General features: G+C 37.3%; 1 protein-coding gene across 1 annotated transcript; it reads left to right on the forward strand.

The window, feature by feature from the left end:
* The first annotated feature begins 13,963 nt into the window (after window positions 1–13,963).
* LOC133707859 (MLO-like protein 1) lies at window positions 13,964–20,696 on the forward strand. Its single transcript, XM_062133331.1, has 14 exons — window positions 13,964–14,400; window positions 14,493–14,550; window positions 14,633–14,907; window positions 15,890–16,006; window positions 16,178–16,238; window positions 16,351–16,445; window positions 16,918–16,992; window positions 17,154–17,242; window positions 18,693–18,742; window positions 18,897–18,937; window positions 19,278–19,487; window positions 19,590–19,657; window positions 19,831–19,891; window positions 20,051–20,696. The coding sequence occupies exons 1-14, from the start codon at window positions 14,287–14,289 to the stop codon at window positions 20,354–20,356; spliced, it is 1,620 nt and encodes a 539-aa protein (XP_061989315.1). The 5' UTR covers window positions 13,964–14,286; the 3' UTR covers window positions 20,357–20,696.
* Window positions 20,697–21,532: the final 836 nt, after the last annotated feature.

The following is a 21,532-nucleotide window of genomic DNA, read 5'->3' on the forward strand; positions in this document are numbered from 1 at the left end:
TGTAGGTTACTTGGGGCCCACGAGTACGCGTTGTTAAAGAGAGTTCATGTGGTGCCCTTCTTTTATCGTCCATTGAGAGACTTGTGTTCTTATTATTTATGGAATTGTTTTGGATTGCTTTGATTTCTCTTGAGTTGTGAAATTGTCAAGTATGCGGGTTTGTGTTAATTTAACTAGAGTTTACTCATACGAGCTTAAAAAGCTGACCGGGTTTGTTGTTTACAACCCGGTGCACTATTCCATGGTGTAGGGGTTATTCCTGCATGTCAGGATTGCCAAGGCTGAGTTTGAGGTGTAGTTGCAGCAGTTTAGGTTCATAACCTATTTTGTTATCATGCTGCTATAGGTAGTATGCTCCTAGCGAGCATTGACATTTGTATTCTATTTCTTTCGAGTTTGATAAACACTTGTGGATGTAATATTCAACTCGAGTGTGCGAGTCTTTATTAAGATTATGCTTTTGGATTATTGTTATTGCTTAGATTAAATTGAAAAAGTTTCTATGTAATTTCGGGAAGTTGGTTAAGTTATTGCATTTCGGATGCGAATATCTTTATTCGAAATTCGGGGCGTGACACTTAACTTGTCTGAAGCAAAAGTTGTTAATTAGTGTCATATTTGTGTAATTGGCATTTCCTAACTAAACAATCAAGAGTCATATGTGTTGTTATAGTCCTTAATTGTGGAACTCATAAGCTTGGATCACATACAAGACTCGCTACTCAACTCATCTCAGCATCTTCAAATGGTAAGTCTGCATTCATGTCTGTTATGTTACTTTTAGGAGTGAACAAGTTCTTCTATCCTAGATTAGGATAGCATAGTTTTCTGTTTACTGAGTTGCTAAGTCAGACGTGTTTCTTAGTGTAGTGAATGAGCTTGCTATGAGATAGTGTTTATTATCCATGCTCATTAAAAAACGTTTTTAAAATCCCATGCACAATAGGAACCCTAGCGTAGCTCCAGTGTCTCACCAGTATAAATACATGTTTGTTTAGCATGCTAGGGTTACAGCTTCTTTTCAGAGAACTTTCAGCCTAAAGAGTATTTGGATATTTCTTCATGAGTTGTTCCATGTTTAACTTTTGAAGGAATTATAACACCTTAAATACCTTCTTTCAAAGCTTGGTTTTATGCTTCCTTGTGTGCTGCATTCATGCATGGTTCGTGCCTTGAGGTGATTGACAACCGAGTCCAGTGTTGTGTCATTTCAAGATTGACGAAGGTGATCAGATCCACTTTCCAGATTCAGTAGCAAAGATAAGATCAAGCTGCCTTTCTAGTAAGTAGTAAGGTTCTAGTAAGTAGAGTAATCTTTTATTAGTGGATTATTTACCAGCATAGTGCCCGCAGTTGTTTACCTCTTAGGAGGGTTTTATTGCGTCAACATATCGTGTGTTGTTGATCTACTCAAAATGTTGGCCCACTGACAACATCCCATTAGGCTGGGTAATTCTGTTTCTGCAATTTCAAAAGCACCATGGCATATGCTGTAACAGTGTCACAACAACACACCTAACGTCCTACCTAATCGGATCCGGTCCAGACCTCCCTTAGCTGAGGACTTGAGGGACTACTATGGGAGACTGGTCGTAACACTATAACGATTCCTGCTAAATACCCCGAGTTATTATGTCGTTTCTACTTTAGAAATAAAGTCCCCACCCAAGAAAGCTCTTGACCAGGAACTTGAGGGATCGACTTGTACATATATACCAGCTATGTATCAAACATAAACACCACAAATACTCAGGCATAGAGCCAAGCACGCACTACTGGCAAGTGAATTGTGGGTTGTAGGTGGATATTCACAATCAAACATAATGTTAATGGAACTGTGACTAGGTACAAGGCAAGATTGGTAGCCAAAAGTTACAGACAAACATATGAAGTTGATTATGAAGAAACATTTGCTCATGTGGCTAAGATCAACAGTGTTCGAGTCTCACTATCCTTAGCCGCAAACCTTGATTGTCCTCTACAACAATTGATGTGAAGAATGCTTTTTTACAATGAGATTTTTTTTGATGAAATGTACATGTACCACCAAGATATGGATCAACTTCAAAGAGTTGTATGGAAATTGAATAAGTCTTTATATGGACTCAGGCAATCACCACGAGCTTGGTTTGGTCGTTTTACTCAGGCTATGCATCAGTTTAGATATAAACAGAGTAACTTATATCATACTCTATTCTTTAATTAAGCATCATGGAGGTAAAGTTACAGCTTTAATTATCTATGTAGATGATATGACTTTGAAGAGATTTAAAGATTGCAATCTCTACTAGCATCTAATTTGAGATGAAGGATCTTGGTCCTCTTAAATATTTCTTGGGGATTGAGGTTGCCAAGGGGAATAGTGGAATTTCCTTGTGCCAAAGGAAATTGTAAACCAGTGGACATTCCTATTGAACATAATCATAGACTTGCAGAGTATTGTGATTAGGTTCCCATTGACAAAGATCGATATCAGAGACTTGTTGGAAAACTCATTTACCGCCTTGCTCACACTAGACTTGATACTGCTTATCTCGTGGGTGTTGTTACTTATTAGGTAGTTCATCCATATCAGTGGTGAGGCTCACATGGATGCAGTGATTCGTATTTTGAAGTATCTAAAGTCTGCACCTGGAAAGTTGACTTATGTTCTCTAAGCATAAGCACTTAGATATTAGTGGATATACTAATGCAAACTTGGCTAGAAGTATCATGATTGGAGAGCAACTTCAGGTTACTTTACTTTTGTTGGAGGAAATCAGTTACTTGGCGAAGCCAGAAGAAGGTGGTAGCTCGGTCTAGTGCAGAAGTTGATCGAATATCATGGAATGACACATGGTGTGTGTGAAATTCTATCGTTGCCAAATTTACTTCAAGATTTGAGGTTTAAGTCCAAACAAGCTATGATTTTGTATTGTGACAATAAAGCAGCAGTCGCCATAGCTAATAACCCAATACAACATGATAGAACTAAGCATGTTGAAGTTGACCAACATTTTATCAAGGAAAATCTTGATGCCAAGCTTACAACCTTTTCTTTCGTCAACACAGAGTACCAACTTGCTAATATTTTTACTACGATCGTTTACAGCTAGTAAGACCTTTCATGACTCAATTGGCAAGTTGAGCATATGTGATTTGTATGTTCCAACTTGAGGGAGAGTGTTAGCGTGAGTCATATTGTAATTATATTTGTATATTTTGGATCCTAATTGTATTGTTAATGCTAATTGTATTTGAATAAAGGTACACATAAAATTATTCTCTCAATTATTTTTCTCTCATATTATTTGACTAAATATAAACACAACTAATCAACTAATATATTGCTTCACAATTCACTCAAGGAAGCTCGGCAAGTAATTGTACGTGGTACGAAATAAGCCCAAGTCTTGTTCCCTTGCCACCTAAACCAACCCATGAAATAAGGTAGAGGGCTAAATACTAGTTAGTACCCTGTGGTTTAGGTCCAAAATCAATTCAGTCCCTGGACTTCTAATTTCATCAAAAACACCCCTGCACTTTCAATTTTGATCTAATAGGTCCAATTCGTTAATATTCTTTCAAATAGTTGGATTATTTGTTGAAAAACTATTTATTTTTAATAGTAGGACTCACTCCTAAATTGACAAGGCAGACCACCTCGACACCACATCATAAAACATAGGCCATATATGATCCACATTAACAAGTTAAATAACTCAATTGTCGGAAAACTAACAAATTGGACCTATTAGATCAAAATTGAAAGTGCAGGGGTGTTTTTGATGAAATTAGAAGTTCAGGGACTGAATTGATTTTGGACCTAAACCACAAGATAGTAATTTGTATTTAGCCCTAAGGTAGAAGACTAGAAGGATCGGATTTGGTCCAAGCTCAAAGACATGGCCCAAACCCGTCCCATACCTGAGCCCTAGAGTTGAAGCACCTCCGTCCAAGAGATCCGCCAGCCACACCCCACTTTTTGGTGGCCGGACGCGTCCTTTCAACCATTCTAATCCATTCCCCTCCACAATCAAATTAGTCGATCTGTCCGATAGAACTAACGAAACAAGAAGAGCTGGTGCTCTCTAACACCTCTACAGGTACAACCAACCACAATCGCCTACGGCCTTGAACGTACCCATGCTACCACTATTGTTGACAGGACCCGTCCCAGATTTCACCCTGAAATCCGAACTGGCCCTGTGGGGCCCACCTTAGAAGAAATTCTTCCGAAAATTTGGCAGAACTTCCCCTAAAATGGACTACCCAAACCTGTAGAAAGGAAATTTCAACTTCTAAATCACCCATCCTTATTCTCCTGGAGCCACCCTGCTCCCCAAATCACAACATTGTCCAATTTCACAAATATTAGTCTCAACCCAAAAACAATATTAATCCCACAGGTTATCAGAGCAATACTAATCCACTAGGTAACAAAGAAAATAGAAATAGAATGAGTACGCGGAAGCAATGCTGTTGGCTATGCCTCGACTCCATGTACGCTCGACCTCAACTAATTTCGCCTGCAAATTGGGCATTTGAAACCGAAGGGCCAAGGGGAAAAGTATATGAAAACGTTAGCGTGAGTGGACAAAAATAAATAATTGAAAAAAAAAAGATTTTATACTTTCCCACATTTATTTCTTTAAAAACTCGATGCATGCAACAATGGTAAAACATTTATTTCTTAAAATCAGGAAACTGGAAACTGGGAACTGTAAATCAAATCCGTTGAGTATCGTATCATCGGACTAGACCCCGTTAGCCCAGAAATAATATAAAAGTAGGGGAAGAAGGTAGCCATACGAATGAGCCTCCCAGGCTAAAGTACTCCCATATACTACCGTTATACACCCACACGCCACTAAGTGTAGCGATTAGGATACTGGGCTTCAGCATTACTGTCACAAAGACAGTAACCAGCGCCACAAAGGCGGACGGGCTTCGGTGATCCCATCACCTCACCACAAAGGCGGAAGATCAATGCTAGCAATGATAATAGTCACCCAAAGTATGGCAAAAGAAAATCTGAAAACCACATAAATCCATAAAGCTTCCCCAACTCTCGCAAATGAATTTCCAACGACGTGTCCCACACGCCAAGATAATCTCGAGTTCAAAAATAAATAGAAGAGAAATAATAATAAAACATGATCTCCGTAAACCGAAACAAAACCAATTCCAAAATCATCATCAAGGCATTCCCAATGCCAAATCCGAAAGTCGATAAATAAATAAGAAATATAACTCTATCGAAATCCCATTTCGAAAATTCTTTAAAAATCTCAAATAGACGAATAGAAATATAATATGAAATTCCGGAAATCACCTTGGAAAATAATTCGTCAAAAATCAACATAAATTATAAATTCGAATCCGAGCATAACAAAATAATATCCGCAAGTCATAATCGAGATAAATCGTAATCAATCTCTGAAAATCATTAATGAAAGCAAATCCACGAGATAAACCGAAATCAAATTCCGAAATCAATTCATATGCTCGAAAAGTAATTTGTTAATTAAATAAAGCATTAATTTAAGAAAATAAGCGCATGCATCATTATTTAAAACAAAAGTCCACTCACAGTACTATTTAGGCGATCACGCGTACGAGTTCCTTCGTCGAACAATTGCTCGGTACGACGCCCTGTACATAAATATAATTCGTGAATAACTATTCTAATTAAATACGATTCTCAAAATCGAATCCTCATAAATCATCTCTCCAATTCTTCTCGGATTCAACCCACATTCTACCACTAATACCAATTCGTTATCTTAAAGGTTCCAATTCAGAACTGAGAGATATCCGACGGTCGGATTCTCATAATTCGATAATCGAAACCCTAAACTTCAAAAATTCATAATTAATTCCAAGCTTCTCCAAAATTCACCAAATTTCATATACAAGCTATAAAACAATTGTAGGATTTAATGGACTAAAAACTGAAGTCAAATGGCAGCCGGAGGCGCCGCCAAGCGCCTGCTACAGTGGCGGCGCGTGGGATTCACGTGCCGCCTCCACCAGCTCCGATGGCCGCCAAATTTTGGCAGCAACACCTACTCATCAAACCTAACATTTTTCTCAACTACAACAAGTTCCAATTTTACCTTGAAGAGCTCCAATTCGGCCGGTGAAAAATTTCCAGAAAATTCAAAGCCCTAGGATCGGGTTTTGATCGATTCTCCCTCTACACTGCAAATCGTGGCTCAAGGCTAGGGGGAAAATGATCCTTGGCGAAAACCGCACCTTCGACGCAGGTTTGGTGGCCAGAGACGGTCGGAACCGCCAGAAATCGACGAAACTTCCGAATTGCTACAGTAGATTTCCAAGCTTCAATTCATGCTTCTACGGCCAAATCGCGACGACCCACGACCACCAGCATGTGAAGGAGGAGGAGGCGAGTCGGCAGCCGCCGGTGTCTCGCCGATTGGTGGCCGGACGACGGCAAATCGAAGGAAAAAAGGCAGAGGGCCGACGCGGGGGAAGAAGGAAGGAGAGAGAAAATCTCGGGGGGGGGGGGGGGGGGGGGGGTAGGTTTCCGAAAATGGAAACCTACCACAGTAACTTTCCATATATATAGAAAGTTACCGTGAACAGTAACTTTAATATTTCGCTTATAACTTTCGCATACAAACTCCGTTTTTTACGTACTACATATGCACGCGCTCGATTTAATGTCCTCTACAACTTTCATGAAGGAAACTTTCTCAAATTTTGACCCGAACAAAAGTCAAAAATTTAGGGCCACTAAAAGTATTAAAACAAAGTAAAGGTGAAAGTAATTCCTGTTTACCATCCAAAAGACTAGTAGACCGGTAAATTGAGATACGGGACGTAACAATTGTACCTACACAACAGCCCGCTATTGTACCTACGCAACAGCCAACTTAGACGACGTCCTCCACACAGAAGTGCTACCCCGTTGCAAAACCACATTTACTCACCGTCACGACCCGCAGATTTTCACCAAAGTCTATCGTCGGCGCCGAACTCCCAAGGAACCCGTTGACTACGTCATTCAAACTTGGCGTAGAACGCCGCTACACAACAGGAGACAAGCCCGGCCACCATCAATGTATTTTGTTAGTCATATAGTTGGTATAGAAAATAGAGTAAAACCCACCACTAGGGTCAAAACTTTCTTGCACCGGACAAAATGATACCCAACTTTCAAAAGTAATCAAAATGATACCTAAATTTTTAAAAGTGATCAAAATGAAACCTAAATTTTAAAAAACAAATCAACTTGATACCCAACTTTCAAAAATGATCAAAATGATTCCTAAAGTTTAAAAAAAAATCAATTTGATATTTCAGATTATTTTTTTGTAACTTTTGTTAAAATTGATCACGTGTGGTGCAGTATTTTGTGGGGTTATAATAATATTTTACATAAAAAACTATTTTTCAATTATTTTTTATTTTACTTTGTTAATTCTCTTCTTCTTCTTCTTCTATCTCTGTCTCTCTCTCTCTCTTCCCATTTTTCTTTGTTTCTTTAGAAGTTGGGAAACATCCGAACTTTATTTGTTTCTACGATCGATGGTAGAATTGAAATTGAATGGAAGATTTTTTTTTAATTCTATAGAAGAAGAAGATTGGGTAATAGATGATTAATGGTCCTCTTACCACAAATCACTTCAATTTTTTGTGCTTGATTTTGCATTTGATTTAACAAAGAAGTTAAAAACAAAAAGGCTAAATACTGACTACTACCCTGTAGTTTGGGTCTAAAATCAATTCAGTCCCTAAACTTCTAATTTCATCAAGAACACCCATGCACTTTCAATTTTGATCTAATAGGTCCAATTTGTTAGTCTTTTGACAATTGAGTCATTTAACTTGTTGACGTAGCTCATATATGGCTTATGTTTTATGATGTGGTGTTGAGGTGGCCTGCATAGTCAATTTTGGAGTGAGTCCCACTATTAGAAATCTATCAAATAAATAGTTTTTCAACAAATAATCCAACTATAACTTGAACTCGATCATAACAGAATATTAATGAATTGGACCTATTAGATCAAAATTGAAAGTACAGGGGTGTTTTTGATGAAATTAGAAGTCCAAGGACTAATTGATTTTGGACCTAAACCACAGGATAGTAACCAGTATTTAGCCCTAAAAAAATAAACTGAATATCAAATTGATTTGTTTTTAAAACTTTAGGTATTATTTTGATCCATTTTGAAAGTTGGGTATCAAGTTGATTTGTTTTTAAAAATTTAGGTATCATTTTGATCACTTTTGAAAGTTAGGTATCATTTTGTCCGGTGCAAGAAAGTTTTGACCCTAGTGGTGGGTTTTACTCTAGAAAATAAAACCGACCAAATAATATAATGTAAATAGTTAGATATGGATTCTGTATACCTGCCTATATGTCTTATGAATTAAACAATATGTGATATTATGTAATTCAGTACTAATTTCAGACAATTTTTAACGTGCGTATATTAAATAATTAAGTAGTTGATTAATCAAGGTGAAGAAATCTGAGCATGACTGTTTGCCTCAAAATCGTCTCGGCCCAAATTAGTAGCCGATGGATTTGAAGTCCAATTGTCCTTCTTGATTCACAGGCGTGCCAACTCGCGGCCAATTGGCCGAGCGAGGTTTTGATAAGATTTGCGCTTGATCTGACTTCTTTTAAGTGATTGTGGGCCGAGGAAGGAACCGTCTCAACTGCTGGGTTCTCTTGCCTTTGTTGCAAGGACTTTCGGCGTCTTATGTTGCTTCTCTTTTTTATTTTTTGATATAGATTGCAGAAAGTAAAGTGCGAAAAGTGAAAGAGCAAGAATCTAAGTGCGAATTAATTCAATTGCATGAAATTTAAAGAGACTAAAGAGTAAATTGCAGGAAAGATAAAGTGTGGAAGGTAAAGAAAGCGATAAAAATTAAAGTAGGCAAGAGAAAGAATGAAAAGATTGATATTGTAGAGAATTTGATGTATTAATTTTGAGTTGTGTTGGTCGGGGACCTCTTACAATGAGCTAGATGCCTCCTATTTATACAATTACATACATGATATTTAGGAAGGAAAGAAAAATTAGATTAAATGAATATTTCAGAAATTAGATTAAATGAATATTTCGGTCTTAATGACCGAAATCAAGATACGTTCCATATTGCTTCACTGCTTCGATTAAGCATAATAACTTTCTTATTGTGGTGCCGGCCATTAGTATTAATTTGCTCTTAATTGTGCAATACTGTCTCCAATGCCTTCAAACTCAATAAAATCTCGGCATTAATTATTCTGAAGAATAATTATCGCCGTTATTTCTTTTCCTTCTCCAAAAGTTAATATCTAATAAAATCTTATAAATATGAAATTTGATTGAGTATCAACAATAAAATCACCATATTTTCTTCATTTATCGGCCAAAGATTTAAAGACTGATTTACCAAAATCAGGTACAAACAATGACAGGTAGAGGTTTGAAATTGAATCCAACATATATATAAGATGCATGCATGCCTTGCTAAAATGATGAATGGAAAAGGAGTCTCCTTATTTGTAATAGGAGCGATCGAGCAACACAGGTAGAAATACGCGTTTTATAATGCATAGAAGCTTCCAATGCTCCAAAGTCTCAAGGTTCCCAAACAAAGAAACAATTAAACGCGTAATTTACAGCTAAATTGTAAATTCTAGTTCTTGCCCTACATGGCTATATATATAGTAGCATGATGGTCTTGACTATAGCTAGCGCTGCAGCGCGCAGGCAGATGCACGCAGATTGAAGCATCTTAATTAACTAATTGGCCACCTTGTTCACGTACTATATGATATGCTGCGTGTTGTTTTTCACGTACTGGGAGCCTAAAAACCATCGTAATATGGCAGATTGTTCCATCGACCAACTCAATTTGAGTTGCTTCATATTTATATAATATCAATTAGATGAGGACGTATATAGTGTAGGTAAAGTGGTAAACGAGTCGATACAAATTAATTAGCTAGCAGATTATAATGTATTTGCAAGGAAGATAGCTGCTAGCTAGCTAGGTGTATATGGCCCGGCCGCGACTGCGAGTCAACAAAACATCCTATAATATAGTAATATACAGTATATGAAGGGAGACTAATGAAGGGAGGCATTTGTAGTCGATGTCTCTCGATGATGAAGTAGCTAGAGTAAGTCAGTCAAGATTAACCGGACGACGGCAAATCGAAGGAAAAAAGGCAGAGGGCCGACGCGGGGGAAGAAGGAAGGAGAGAGAAAATCTCGGGGGGGGGGGGTAGGTTTCCGAAAATGGAAACCTACCACAGTAACTTTCCATATATATAGAAAGTTACCGTGAACAGTAACTTTAATATTTCGCTTATAACTTTCGCATACAAACTCCGTTTTTTACGTACTACATATGCACGCGCTCGATTTAATGTCCTCTACAACTTTCATGAAGGAAACTTTCTCAAATTTTGACCCGAACAAAAGTCAAAAATTTAGGGCCACTAAAAGTATTAAAACAAAGTAAAGGTGAAAGTAATTCCTGTTTACCATCCAAAAGACTAGTAGACCGGTAAATTGAGATACGGGACGTAACAATTGTACCTACACAACAGCCCGCTATTGTACCTACGCAACAGCCAACTTAGACGACGTCCTCCACACAGAAGTGCTACCCCGTTGCAAAACCACATTTACTCACCGTCACGACCCGCAGATTTTCACCAAAGTCTATCGTCGGCGCCGAACTCCCAAGGAACCCGTTGACTACGTCATTCAAACTTGGCGTAGAACGCCGCTACACAACAGGAGACAAGCCCGGCCACCATCAATGTATTTTGTTAGTCATATAGTTGGTATAGAAAATAGAGTAAAACCCACCACTAGGGTCAAAACTTTCTTGCACCGGACAAAATGATACCCAACTTTCAAAAGTAATCAAAATGATACCTAAATTTTTAAAAGTGATCAAAATGAAACCTAAATTTTAAAAAACAAATCAACTTGATACCCAACTTTCAAAAATGATCAAAATGATTCCTAAAGTTTAAAAAAAAATCAATTTGATATTTCAGATTATTTTTTTGTAACTTTTGTTAAAATTGATCACGTGTGGTGCAGTATTTTGTGGGGTTATAATAATATTTTACATAAAAAACTATTTTTCAATTATTTTTTATTTTACTTTGTTAATTCTCTTCTTCTTCTTCTTCTATCTCTGTCTCTCTCTCTCTCTTCCCATTTTTCTTTGTTTCTTTAGAAGTTGGGAAACATCCGAACTTTATTTGTTTCTACGATCGATGGTAGAATTGAAATTGAATGGAAGATTTTTTTTTAATTCTATAGAAGAAGAAGATTGGGTAATAGATGATTAATGGTCCTCTTACCACAAATCACTTCAATTTTTTGTGCTTGATTTTGCATTTGATTTAACAAAGAAGTTAAAAACAAAAAGGCTAAATACTGACTACTACCCTGTAGTTTGGGTCTAAAATCAATTCAGTCCCTAAACTTCTAATTTCATCAAGAACACCCATGCACTTTCAATTTTGATCTAATAGGTCCAATTTGTTAGTCTTTTGACAATTGAGTCATTTAACTTGTTGACGTAGCTCATATATGGCTTATGTTTTATGATGTGGTGTTGAGGTGGCCTGCATAGTCAATTTTGGAGTGAGTCCCACTATTAGAAATCTATCAAATAAATAGTTTTTCAACAAATAATCCAACTATAACTTGAACTCGATCATAACAGAATATTAATGAATTGGACCTATTAGATCAAAATTGAAAGTACAGGGGTGTTTTTGATGAAATTAGAAGTCCAAGGACTAATTGATTTTGGACCTAAACCACAGGATAGTAACCAGTATTTAGCCCTAAAAAAATAAACTGAATATCAAATTGATTTGTTTTTAAAACTTTAGGTATTATTTTGATCCATTTTGAAAGTTGGGTATCAAGTTGATTTGTTTTTAAAAATTTAGGTATCATTTTGATCACTTTTGAAAGTTAGGTATCATTTTGTCCGGTGCAAGAAAGTTTTGACCCTAGTGGTGGGTTTTACTCTAGAAAATAAAACCGACCAAATAATATAATGTAAATAGTTAGATATGGATTCTGTATACCTGCCTATATGTCTTATGAATTAAACAATATGTGATATTATGTAATTCAGTACTAATTTCAGACAATTTTTAACGTGCGTATATTAAATAATTAAGTAGTTGATTAATCAAGGTGAAGAAATCTGAGCATGACTGTTTGCCTCAAAATCGTCTCGGCCCAAATTAGTAGCCGATGGATTTGAAGTCCAATTGTCCTTCTTGATTCACAGGCGTGCCAACTCGCGGCCAATTGGCCGAGCGAGGTTTTGATAAGATTTGCGCTTGATCTGACTTCTTTTAAGTGATTGTGGGCCGAGGAAGGAACCGTCTCAACTGCTGGGTTCTCTTGCCTTTGTTGCAAGGACTTTCGGCGTCTTATGTTGCTTCTCTTTTTTATTTTTTGATATAGATTGCAGAAAGTAAAGTGCGAAAAGTGAAAGAGCAAGAATCTAAGTGCGAATTAATTCAATTGCATGAAATTTAAAGAGACTAAAGAGTAAATTGCAGGAAAGATAAAGTGTGGAAGGTAAAGAAAGCGATAAAAATTAAAGTAGGCAAGAGAAAGAATGAAAAGATTGATATTGTAGAGAATTTGATGTATTAATTTTGAGTTGTGTTGGTCGGGGACCTCTTACAATGAGCTAGATGCCTCCTATTTATACAATTACATACATGATATTTAGGAAGGAAAGAAAAATTAGATTAAATGAATATTTCAGAAATTAGATTAAATGAATATTTCGGTCTTAATGACCGAAATCAAGATACGTTCCATATTGCTTCACTGCTTCGATTAAGCATAATAACTTTCTTATTGTGGTGCCGGCCATTAGTATTAATTTGCTCTTAATTGTGCAATACTGTCTCCAATGCCTTCAAACTCAATAAAATCTCGGCATTAATTATTCTGAAGAATAATTATCGCCGTTATTTCTTTTCCTTCTCCAAAAGTTAATATCTAATAAAATCTTATAAATATGAAATTTGATTGAGTATCAACAATAAAATCACCATATTTTCTTCATTTATCGGCCAAAAATTTAAAGACTGATTTACCAAAATCAGGTACAAACAATGACAGGTAGAGGTTTGAAATTGAATCCAACATATATATAAGATGCATGCATGCCTTGCTAAAATGATGAATGGAAAAGGAGTCTCCTTATTTGTAATAGGAGCGATCGAGCAACACAGGTAGAAATACGCGTTTTATAATGCATAGAAGCTTCCAATGCTCCAAAGTCTCAAGGTTCCCAAACAAAGAAACAATTAAACGCGTAATTTACAGCTAAATTGTAAATTCTAGTTCTTGCCCTACATGGCTATATATATAGTAGCATGATGGTCTTGACTATAGCTAGCGCTGCAGCGCGCAGGCAGATGCACGCAGATTGAAGCATCTTAATTAACTAATTGGCCACCTTGTTCACGTACTATATGATATGCTGCGTGTTGTTTTTCACGTACTGGGAGCCTAAAAACCATCGTAATATGGCAGATTGTTCCATCGACCAACTCAATTTGAGTTGCTTCATATTTATATAATATCAATTAGATGAGGACGTATATAGTGTAGGTAAAGTGGTAAACGAGTCGATACAAATTAATTAGCTAGCAGATTATAATGTATTTGCAAGGAAGATAGCTGCTAGCTAGCTAGGTGTATATGGCCCGGCCGCGACTGCGAGTCAACAAAACATCCTATAATATAGTAATATACAGTATATGAAGGGAGACTAATGAAGGGAGGCATTTGTAGTCGATGTCTCTCGATGATGAAGTAGCTAGAGTAAGTCAGTCAAGATTAAGACTGCGCTGTAAACCCTACGTACCTGCCACAACCGCAGCCACGGCTTCTTCCACAAATATATAATTATATATGACCATTTCTATCATCCTGGTCCAAGTCCTTATACATATATAATATTCTTCTTCTCGTTTCCCATCGATCGGCCGGCGTCGTTGTCCAGTCTTTGTTCGGCCTTCCTCCCGTTTAATCATAAATAAATATCAGTACTATTGAGCAAATAAACTACTTATAAATATTATATAAACAGAGAGAGACAGATCCACACACACACATAGAATGATAGAAATTAAGAACATGCAGGGTCGAGGTCAGGTAGCGACCAGAGTACTAGTCTCTGGTGCTTAATTGCTAGATAGCCAGGCAGGACCAACAACACCAGCCACGATCGCGCCACATCCTTGTCAGCGACAGAGATCGATCGATCATGGCCGGAGGAACAACGTTGGAGTACACGCCGACATGGGTGGTGGCTTTTGTGTGTTCCGTTATAGTCTTCATATCTTTAGTAGTCGAGCGATTACTTCACTACACTGGCAAGGCATGTCTACAGTCTACCTGCACCTCTAGCTCCACCTCTCTAAAATTAATCTCCTTTTATGTTTAATTTGTTTTTTCCTTCACTGCGTACAGTATCTCAAGAGAAAGAACCAGAAACCTCTCTTCGAGGCCTTGCAGAAGATCAAAGAAGGTCCTCCGATCCATCAATTCATCCGTCCATTTTTAATTTCTTCTCTTTTTATTGATCCGTCTGAAGTGATAGTTTAATGCAGAGCTGATGCTTTTGGGGTTTATATCACTCCTGCTGACGGTGTTACAAGGACCTATAGAAAAGATCTGCATATCGGAGAAACTGGCCAGTCATTGGCTGCCTTGCAAAAAAGAGTCGAAGTCAACGTCAACGACTGCCCATTTCCAGACCAGCAGCTTCTTCAGTAGTAATTATTATTCTCGGCAGCTGCTGGTTTTTCCAGCCGGGACTGCCCGTCGCCTTCTTGCAGATGACGCTGAGACCTCTGAATCTGGTCCCACCGGCTCATGTCCAGAGGTAGGTCAATGTCAATAATTGGCCTAATTTTCATTTTTAATCCTAAGAGTTTTCTTGATATTAATTCTGGATTTTTTTTGTATTATTATTCAACCAACCTGCTCCATTCTTGTCCTTATTGGTCTAAAACTGCAAACTGTACCCCCTTCTTGATATTAATTAATTAGCCAACAATATTATTTAAGTAGCCAACCGGATAACAACATATAATAGCAGCCAAATCGATTTTAATACGTGCGAGGTAGACCCATCTATCATAGTTTGAGAAACCAGAACGTTTCAGATTAAGTGCCACGAGAATCAAGCTCATGAGGCAAAACTGAAATTAATTTACGAACAAAATAAACGAGTGACGTGTTACATACTTAGATCCATGAAAAATTTATCTGTTGTATTTCTACATACCACCAATTATTACTAGTTTTCTGTCCCTAGTTTGTGGGTGCTTTAGTTCATTTCCTTGCTCTCTAAAAGAAGTTTGGGATTTGAGTCATTTGACTACATCACAGTGAAATAGTCCATACATGTTTCATTCAATCAAGTTGTAGAATATCACAAATGGTCATTCAATTTTTACATCTTTGACACTTTAGTCACTCACTTTTTAAATATATCACTTTGGTCACTCGACTTTAACTCTGTTATTCACTTTAGTCACTCTGTTAATTTTTTTCATTAAAAAAAACATCATTTGTCACAATATAAATGATATTTTCGTCCAACAAATTGTGAAAAATTGAGAAATCTGAATTGGAATAAATCGAATAATTGAGAAAAGTGATTAAAGCGAGACAAAATGCTCATTCCGTTACTAAAGTGATTGACAAAATAATAGTTGAGTGACCAAAGAGATATATTTGAAAATTGAGTGACCAATATGAAAAATAAGTTATAGTTGAGTGACCATTTGTGAAATTTTCTTCCTTTACAGTCTTGAAATTATTCTGAATACTGATCTGCTTTATGCAATCTTATTTTCTAGGGGAAGGTCTCATTGCTATCCACGACTGCATTGCACCATCTGCATATCTTCATCTTTGTGCTAGCTGTGGTGCATGTGACTTTCTGTGTTCTAACCATTATTTTTGGAGGAATTAAGGTAACTTCTCAAGCGCTTTTAACGTATATATACCACCAAGATTCTCTGCATGCTAGATAGCTAGCTTGCATATGCTTTTGAATACGCATGTTTTTTTTTTTTTTACTTAATTCTTGTTGCATATACACGTGCCAACTAACTAAGCTCTGGTTTCCAATTTATCGGAGGTAGATACGTCAATGGAAACAATGGGAAGATTCTATAGTAAGAAAAGAGTACAATCCAGAAGAAGGTAATACTTCTCTTTGTATATGGTATACGTACGTATGTATATTATTAATGTGGTATAGTTAAAATTTTTTTGCAATTAATCTATATGTTTTGTTACGTGCGTGCTCTTGCAGTTTTGACACAGAAGTTCACCGCCGTCCAAGATCATGATTTTATCAGAGGTCGTTTTCTGGGTATCGGAAAGAATCTAGCTTTTCTGGGTTGGTTGGTGAGTCATGCTAGTAATTTAGTAAATTGGTAATTTAGCTAGTAATTAATTACTAAAACTCAGCAGAAAGTAACTTAGCTATTTTCCAAAAAAAAAAAAAAAAAGAGCTTAGTAACTTGGATAACACTGGATAGTAATGTACCTAGCTAATGGGTAATCTCATCGATTGGGATTAGGGGCAAATACTGCTCTCTTTTTCACATAATTAATTTTCCATTCATCAGTAATAAACCGGATAGATCTTGTATATCTATCGCTCGCTACTCTAGTGAGTACCTGATAAATGCAGACCGGCCAGGAACTATAAAGTTGGCACCATAATGGTCTTATTAATAGGTTTATACCTTTTTCAAAATGTTTGAAGAAAATAGCACTTCAATTTCAGCGTGTGAAAGTCTACATAATTATGTGGTGCTGGACACATATACAATTCATAAATAATATTCTTCCTCCTACCTATCTCCTTTTTCAGATTGCATATTTCAAACAATTTTATGGGTCTGTGACCAAAACAGACTATATGACAATGCGACTAGGCTTCATCAAGGTAAGCCATAAGTACATTAGTTGCTGTTAAAAATTAATCTTGCTTCTTTTTTGCCTCTTTGTGCTTAGTAATTTTGTGAAAAGTTAATTCTTTCACAGACAATTAGTTATACTCCTGTTTCAGATCTTAAAGTATTTTTTTCTGTGTATATTTTCACGTAGACACATTGCAAGGGAAATCCAAATTTTAATTTCCACAAGTACATGGTACGTGCCCTTGAAGCGGATTTCAAGAAAGTCGTTGGAATAAGGTCAGTTGCAATATTTACAAACAATCTCACATCATGGATATATATATATATATATAGAGGCCCGATAACAGGGCGGACGTCGACGCTGCAGCAACTTTCAGGCAGCAGCGACGACGCAGGGCTTGCCGGACAGAGGCTGGAGGCATCCCAGATCGCTTCTAGGCAGCGATCGAGGTCGGAGGAGATCAAGGTTGAATGTTCTAGCCAGCGACTTCACCTACAACTGCAAGGTTCTGGGCAGCGCTGCAACCTAGTCGCCAGCGACTCCACTCGACTGCAGACTGGTCCGTCCGACCCCTGGCCTCCGTCCGACAAGCGGCGCGGCGCCGTCGCGGCCTCAGCAGAACAGAAGCATTGACGTCCGCACTTTAGCGATAGTGTGGACGTCCTCTTCTGAATGGCTTCGTGTGTATATGTGTGTGTGTGTGTCTATATATATATAGACATGCTCGATCATAGACGAACGTCCGCACTATCGCTAAAGTGCGGACGTCGACACAGCAGCCGCTTTCAGGCTGCGACGGCGGCGCGGGGCTTGCCGGACGGAGGCTGGAGGCATCTCAGACGGCTTCTGGGCAGCGATCGAGGTCGGAGGAGGTTGGGGTTGCAGGTTTCTGGGCAGCGACCTCACCTGCAACTGCAAGTTCTTGGCAGCGTTGCAAACCGGTTGCTGGCGACTCCACCCGACGGCAGACTGGCTTTGCAGACCCCTGGCCTCCGTCCGACGAGCCGCGCCGCGCCGTCGACGCTTGATCGAGGCCGGAGGAGCGACGTTCACACTTTTTATGGGTTGCGGACGTCCGCTCTCGAACGGCTCCGTATATATATATATATATATATACACGGAGCCGTTTGACACTTGCTATTATACATAAATTAACCTTAAATTCTTAATATGTATATGTATATGTATATGTATATGTATATGTATATGTATATGTATATGTATATGTATATGTATATGTATATGTATATGTATATGTATATGTATATGTATATGTATATGTATATGTATATGTATATGTATATGTATATGTATATGTATATGTATATGTATATGTATATGTATATGTATATGTATATGTATATGTATATGTATATGTATATGTATATGTATATGTATATGTATATGTATATGTATATGTATATGTATATGTATATGTATATGTATATGTATATGTATATGTATATGTATATGTATATGTATATGTATATGTATATGTATATGTATATGTATATGTATATGTATATGTATATGTATATGTATATGTATATGTATATGTATATGTATATGTATATGCACTTGCTAATTAAGTATATATATATATACACGGAGGAGCCGTTTGACACTTGCTATTATACATAAATTAACCTTAAATTCTTAATTAGCTGCTGCCATTATCACTCTTAGTTGCTAGCTTTATATTAACTCCTTAACAATGATTTGCAGTTGGTACCTTTGGATCTTTGTGGTCATCTTCTTGTTGCTAAATGTCGCTGGTAAGCTACCTTTTACTTTATTCTATTCTGTTTAATTTGGATCATAATCAACCATAATATCATCTCCATTAATCTGCAACCTGCGTAGAGCTAGGATTTTTAAACCATGAAGCTAAGTACTTACGATGTTTCTAAACATGTCTATCTTATACAGGTTGGCATGCCTATTTCTGGATAGCATTCGTTCCTTTCTTTGTAAGTTCTCCATAAGGACCAAAACTCCTTATTCTACTTCAAATGCAGGCATGCCAGACTGATTACTCTGTGTGTGTGTGTGTGTCTCTGTACGTTTTGGTACTATACCAGTATTTCTCTCACTACAGAAGTACAGATGCTTAATTATTAGTAGCAGTTTATGAATGACATGCAATTCTTAATTTTCACATGCATGCATGCCTGCGTTTCCAGTAGTTCTGATCCTTAATTATATAAAATTGTGTAAATATACATCAATACCTTTATATTATGTTAATAGTTAATTACTAATTGTCGTCTCTCCTATATAAATGAACATACGTACTATGTATACGTACAGCTTTTACTTGCTGTTGGCACCAAGTTGGAGCATGTTATAATCCAATTAGCCCATGATGTTGCCGAGAAGCACATTGCAATAGAAGGAGACTTGGTGGTTCAACCTTCAGACGATCACTTTTGGTTCCACAGGCCTCGATTGGTTCTCTTACTGATTCATATCATCTTGTTCCAAAATTCTTTTGAACTAGCATTTTTCTTCTGGATATGGGTATGTACCTGCATGACATCTACGTACGTACATAAGAATTAATTGATATTATTCCTAATATTATAGCCAGGTAATGATCATCAATCGATCTCTTGCATGCAGATTCAATATTCCTTTAATTCCTGCATGATGGGGAAAATTGGTTACATTATCCCAAGACTTATAATCGGGTAAACTACTAACTAATACTTGTCGAGATATGTGTGTTTGTATGCCTGCGCATAATGTGTACGTACATACTAATTGCATTGATTGTGTACATATGATGAAACTATATCAATCTATCTGATATGTTTGTTGTTCTCTCCTGTAATATATGCCCGGGGAATTATATCTATGTCAGAGCATTTGTCCAGTTCGTCTGCAGCTACAGTACGTTACCACTCTACGCAATTGTCACACAGGTGAGTAATGTTGAAGGATTAATTAACATAATTAATTTATATATAGTTAGCGTTTGAAGATAGCTAGATAGATTTTAGAGGAGAGACATATAATGATAGGTCGAGATCAACTTGTATGTATGATATAATATTCGAGTACTTAATTGTGTATTGAATTAGATGGGAACAACTTTTAAGAAGGCAATATTCGACGAACACGTACAAGAGGGCCTTGTTGGGTGGGCTAAATCGGCAAAAAAGCACCAGGCGGCGTTAAGAAAGGCGGCTACTAATGGCAGCAGTAGTAATGGTTCTAGCCAAGTAAGTCATAGCAGCAAATACAAATTGCACAGAGAAGAGGCAACTTCTGTGTCCAAGACATCATCGGCGACACTTGAACTGGCTCAAGCTGGAAATAAGGAGTCTTCCGTGCATGTGGGAGAAATTCAGCCTCATCAACTGCCGCCAGCCAATGATCAAGTATAGAAATTCGATCGACCGACCGACCGACCAAAATGTCTGAATGATTTCAATCAGTGATACAACGTAAACTACATGCTTGCAATTGGAATTAAAGAAACCAGGAGAAGCAGCTAGCTATGTATAACCTTTCATTTATGTTCTCTTGTTAATTAAGCCACTCCTCCCCCTCCCATTGCACAAGTCCCTCTTTTTCCTTTTATGTGCCCATTTCCTCAACTCTACAGAATTTCATACCACCTGCATCTGGGTTCTGGCATCATGTATTGTGGAATGTGGACCACACACACACTACCAGCCGAGCTGCTTAATTTATAATGAATTTTGTTCTACTGCATTTATACTTCTGTTATTCTAACAATATAATGTAAAGTCTAGGTGCCGGAACTTATTCTTATGCAGTTTTATAACTGCCTGCTGGAAGTTTCTTAGTGATGAATCAGAGCTAGTTGCTCAACATGCCACACTTGCTCTGCAACATGCAGGCAAAAATACTTTCCAGTTGGGCTAATTTTTCATACATACGACCCTAAACGAAAACCTTCAGAATGCACCCAAAAGATATATCCCTTGATGACTTCATACCATATATTGGAACACTGAGACAGTTCCGGGATTCATATCTTCGCTTTTTTCTTTGGTTGAAAATAATATTCATCAAGACTAAGCCGAGCTGCTTAATATTCCGACCGACCAAAATGTCTGAATGATTTCAATCAGTGATACAACGTAAACTACATGCTTGCAATTGGAATTAAAGAAACCAGGAGAAGCAGCTAGCTATGTATAACCTTTCATTTATGTTCTCTTGTTAATTAAGCCACTCCTCCCCCTCCCATTGCACAAGTCCCTCTTTTTCCTTTTATGTGCCCATTTCCTCAACTCTACAGAATTTCATACCACCTGCATCTGGGTTCTGGCATCATGTATTGTGGAATGTGGACCACACACACACTACCAGCCGAGCTGCTTAATTTATAATGAATTTTGTTCTACTGCATTTATACTTCTGTTATTCTAACAATATAATGTAAAGTCTAGGTGCCGGAACTTATTCTTATGCAGTTTTATAACTGCCTGCTGGAAGTTTCTTAGTGATGAATCAGAGCTAGTTGCTCAACATGCCACACTTGCTCTGCAACATGCAGGCAAAAATACTTTCCAGTTGGGCTAATTTTTCAT

The sequence above is a fragment of the Rosa rugosa genome, chromosome 1 (genome assembly GCF_958449725.1).
Source record: "Rosa rugosa chromosome 1, drRosRugo1.1, whole genome shotgun sequence".
Lineage (NCBI taxonomy): Eukaryota > Viridiplantae > Streptophyta > Magnoliopsida > Rosales > Rosaceae > Rosa > Rosa rugosa.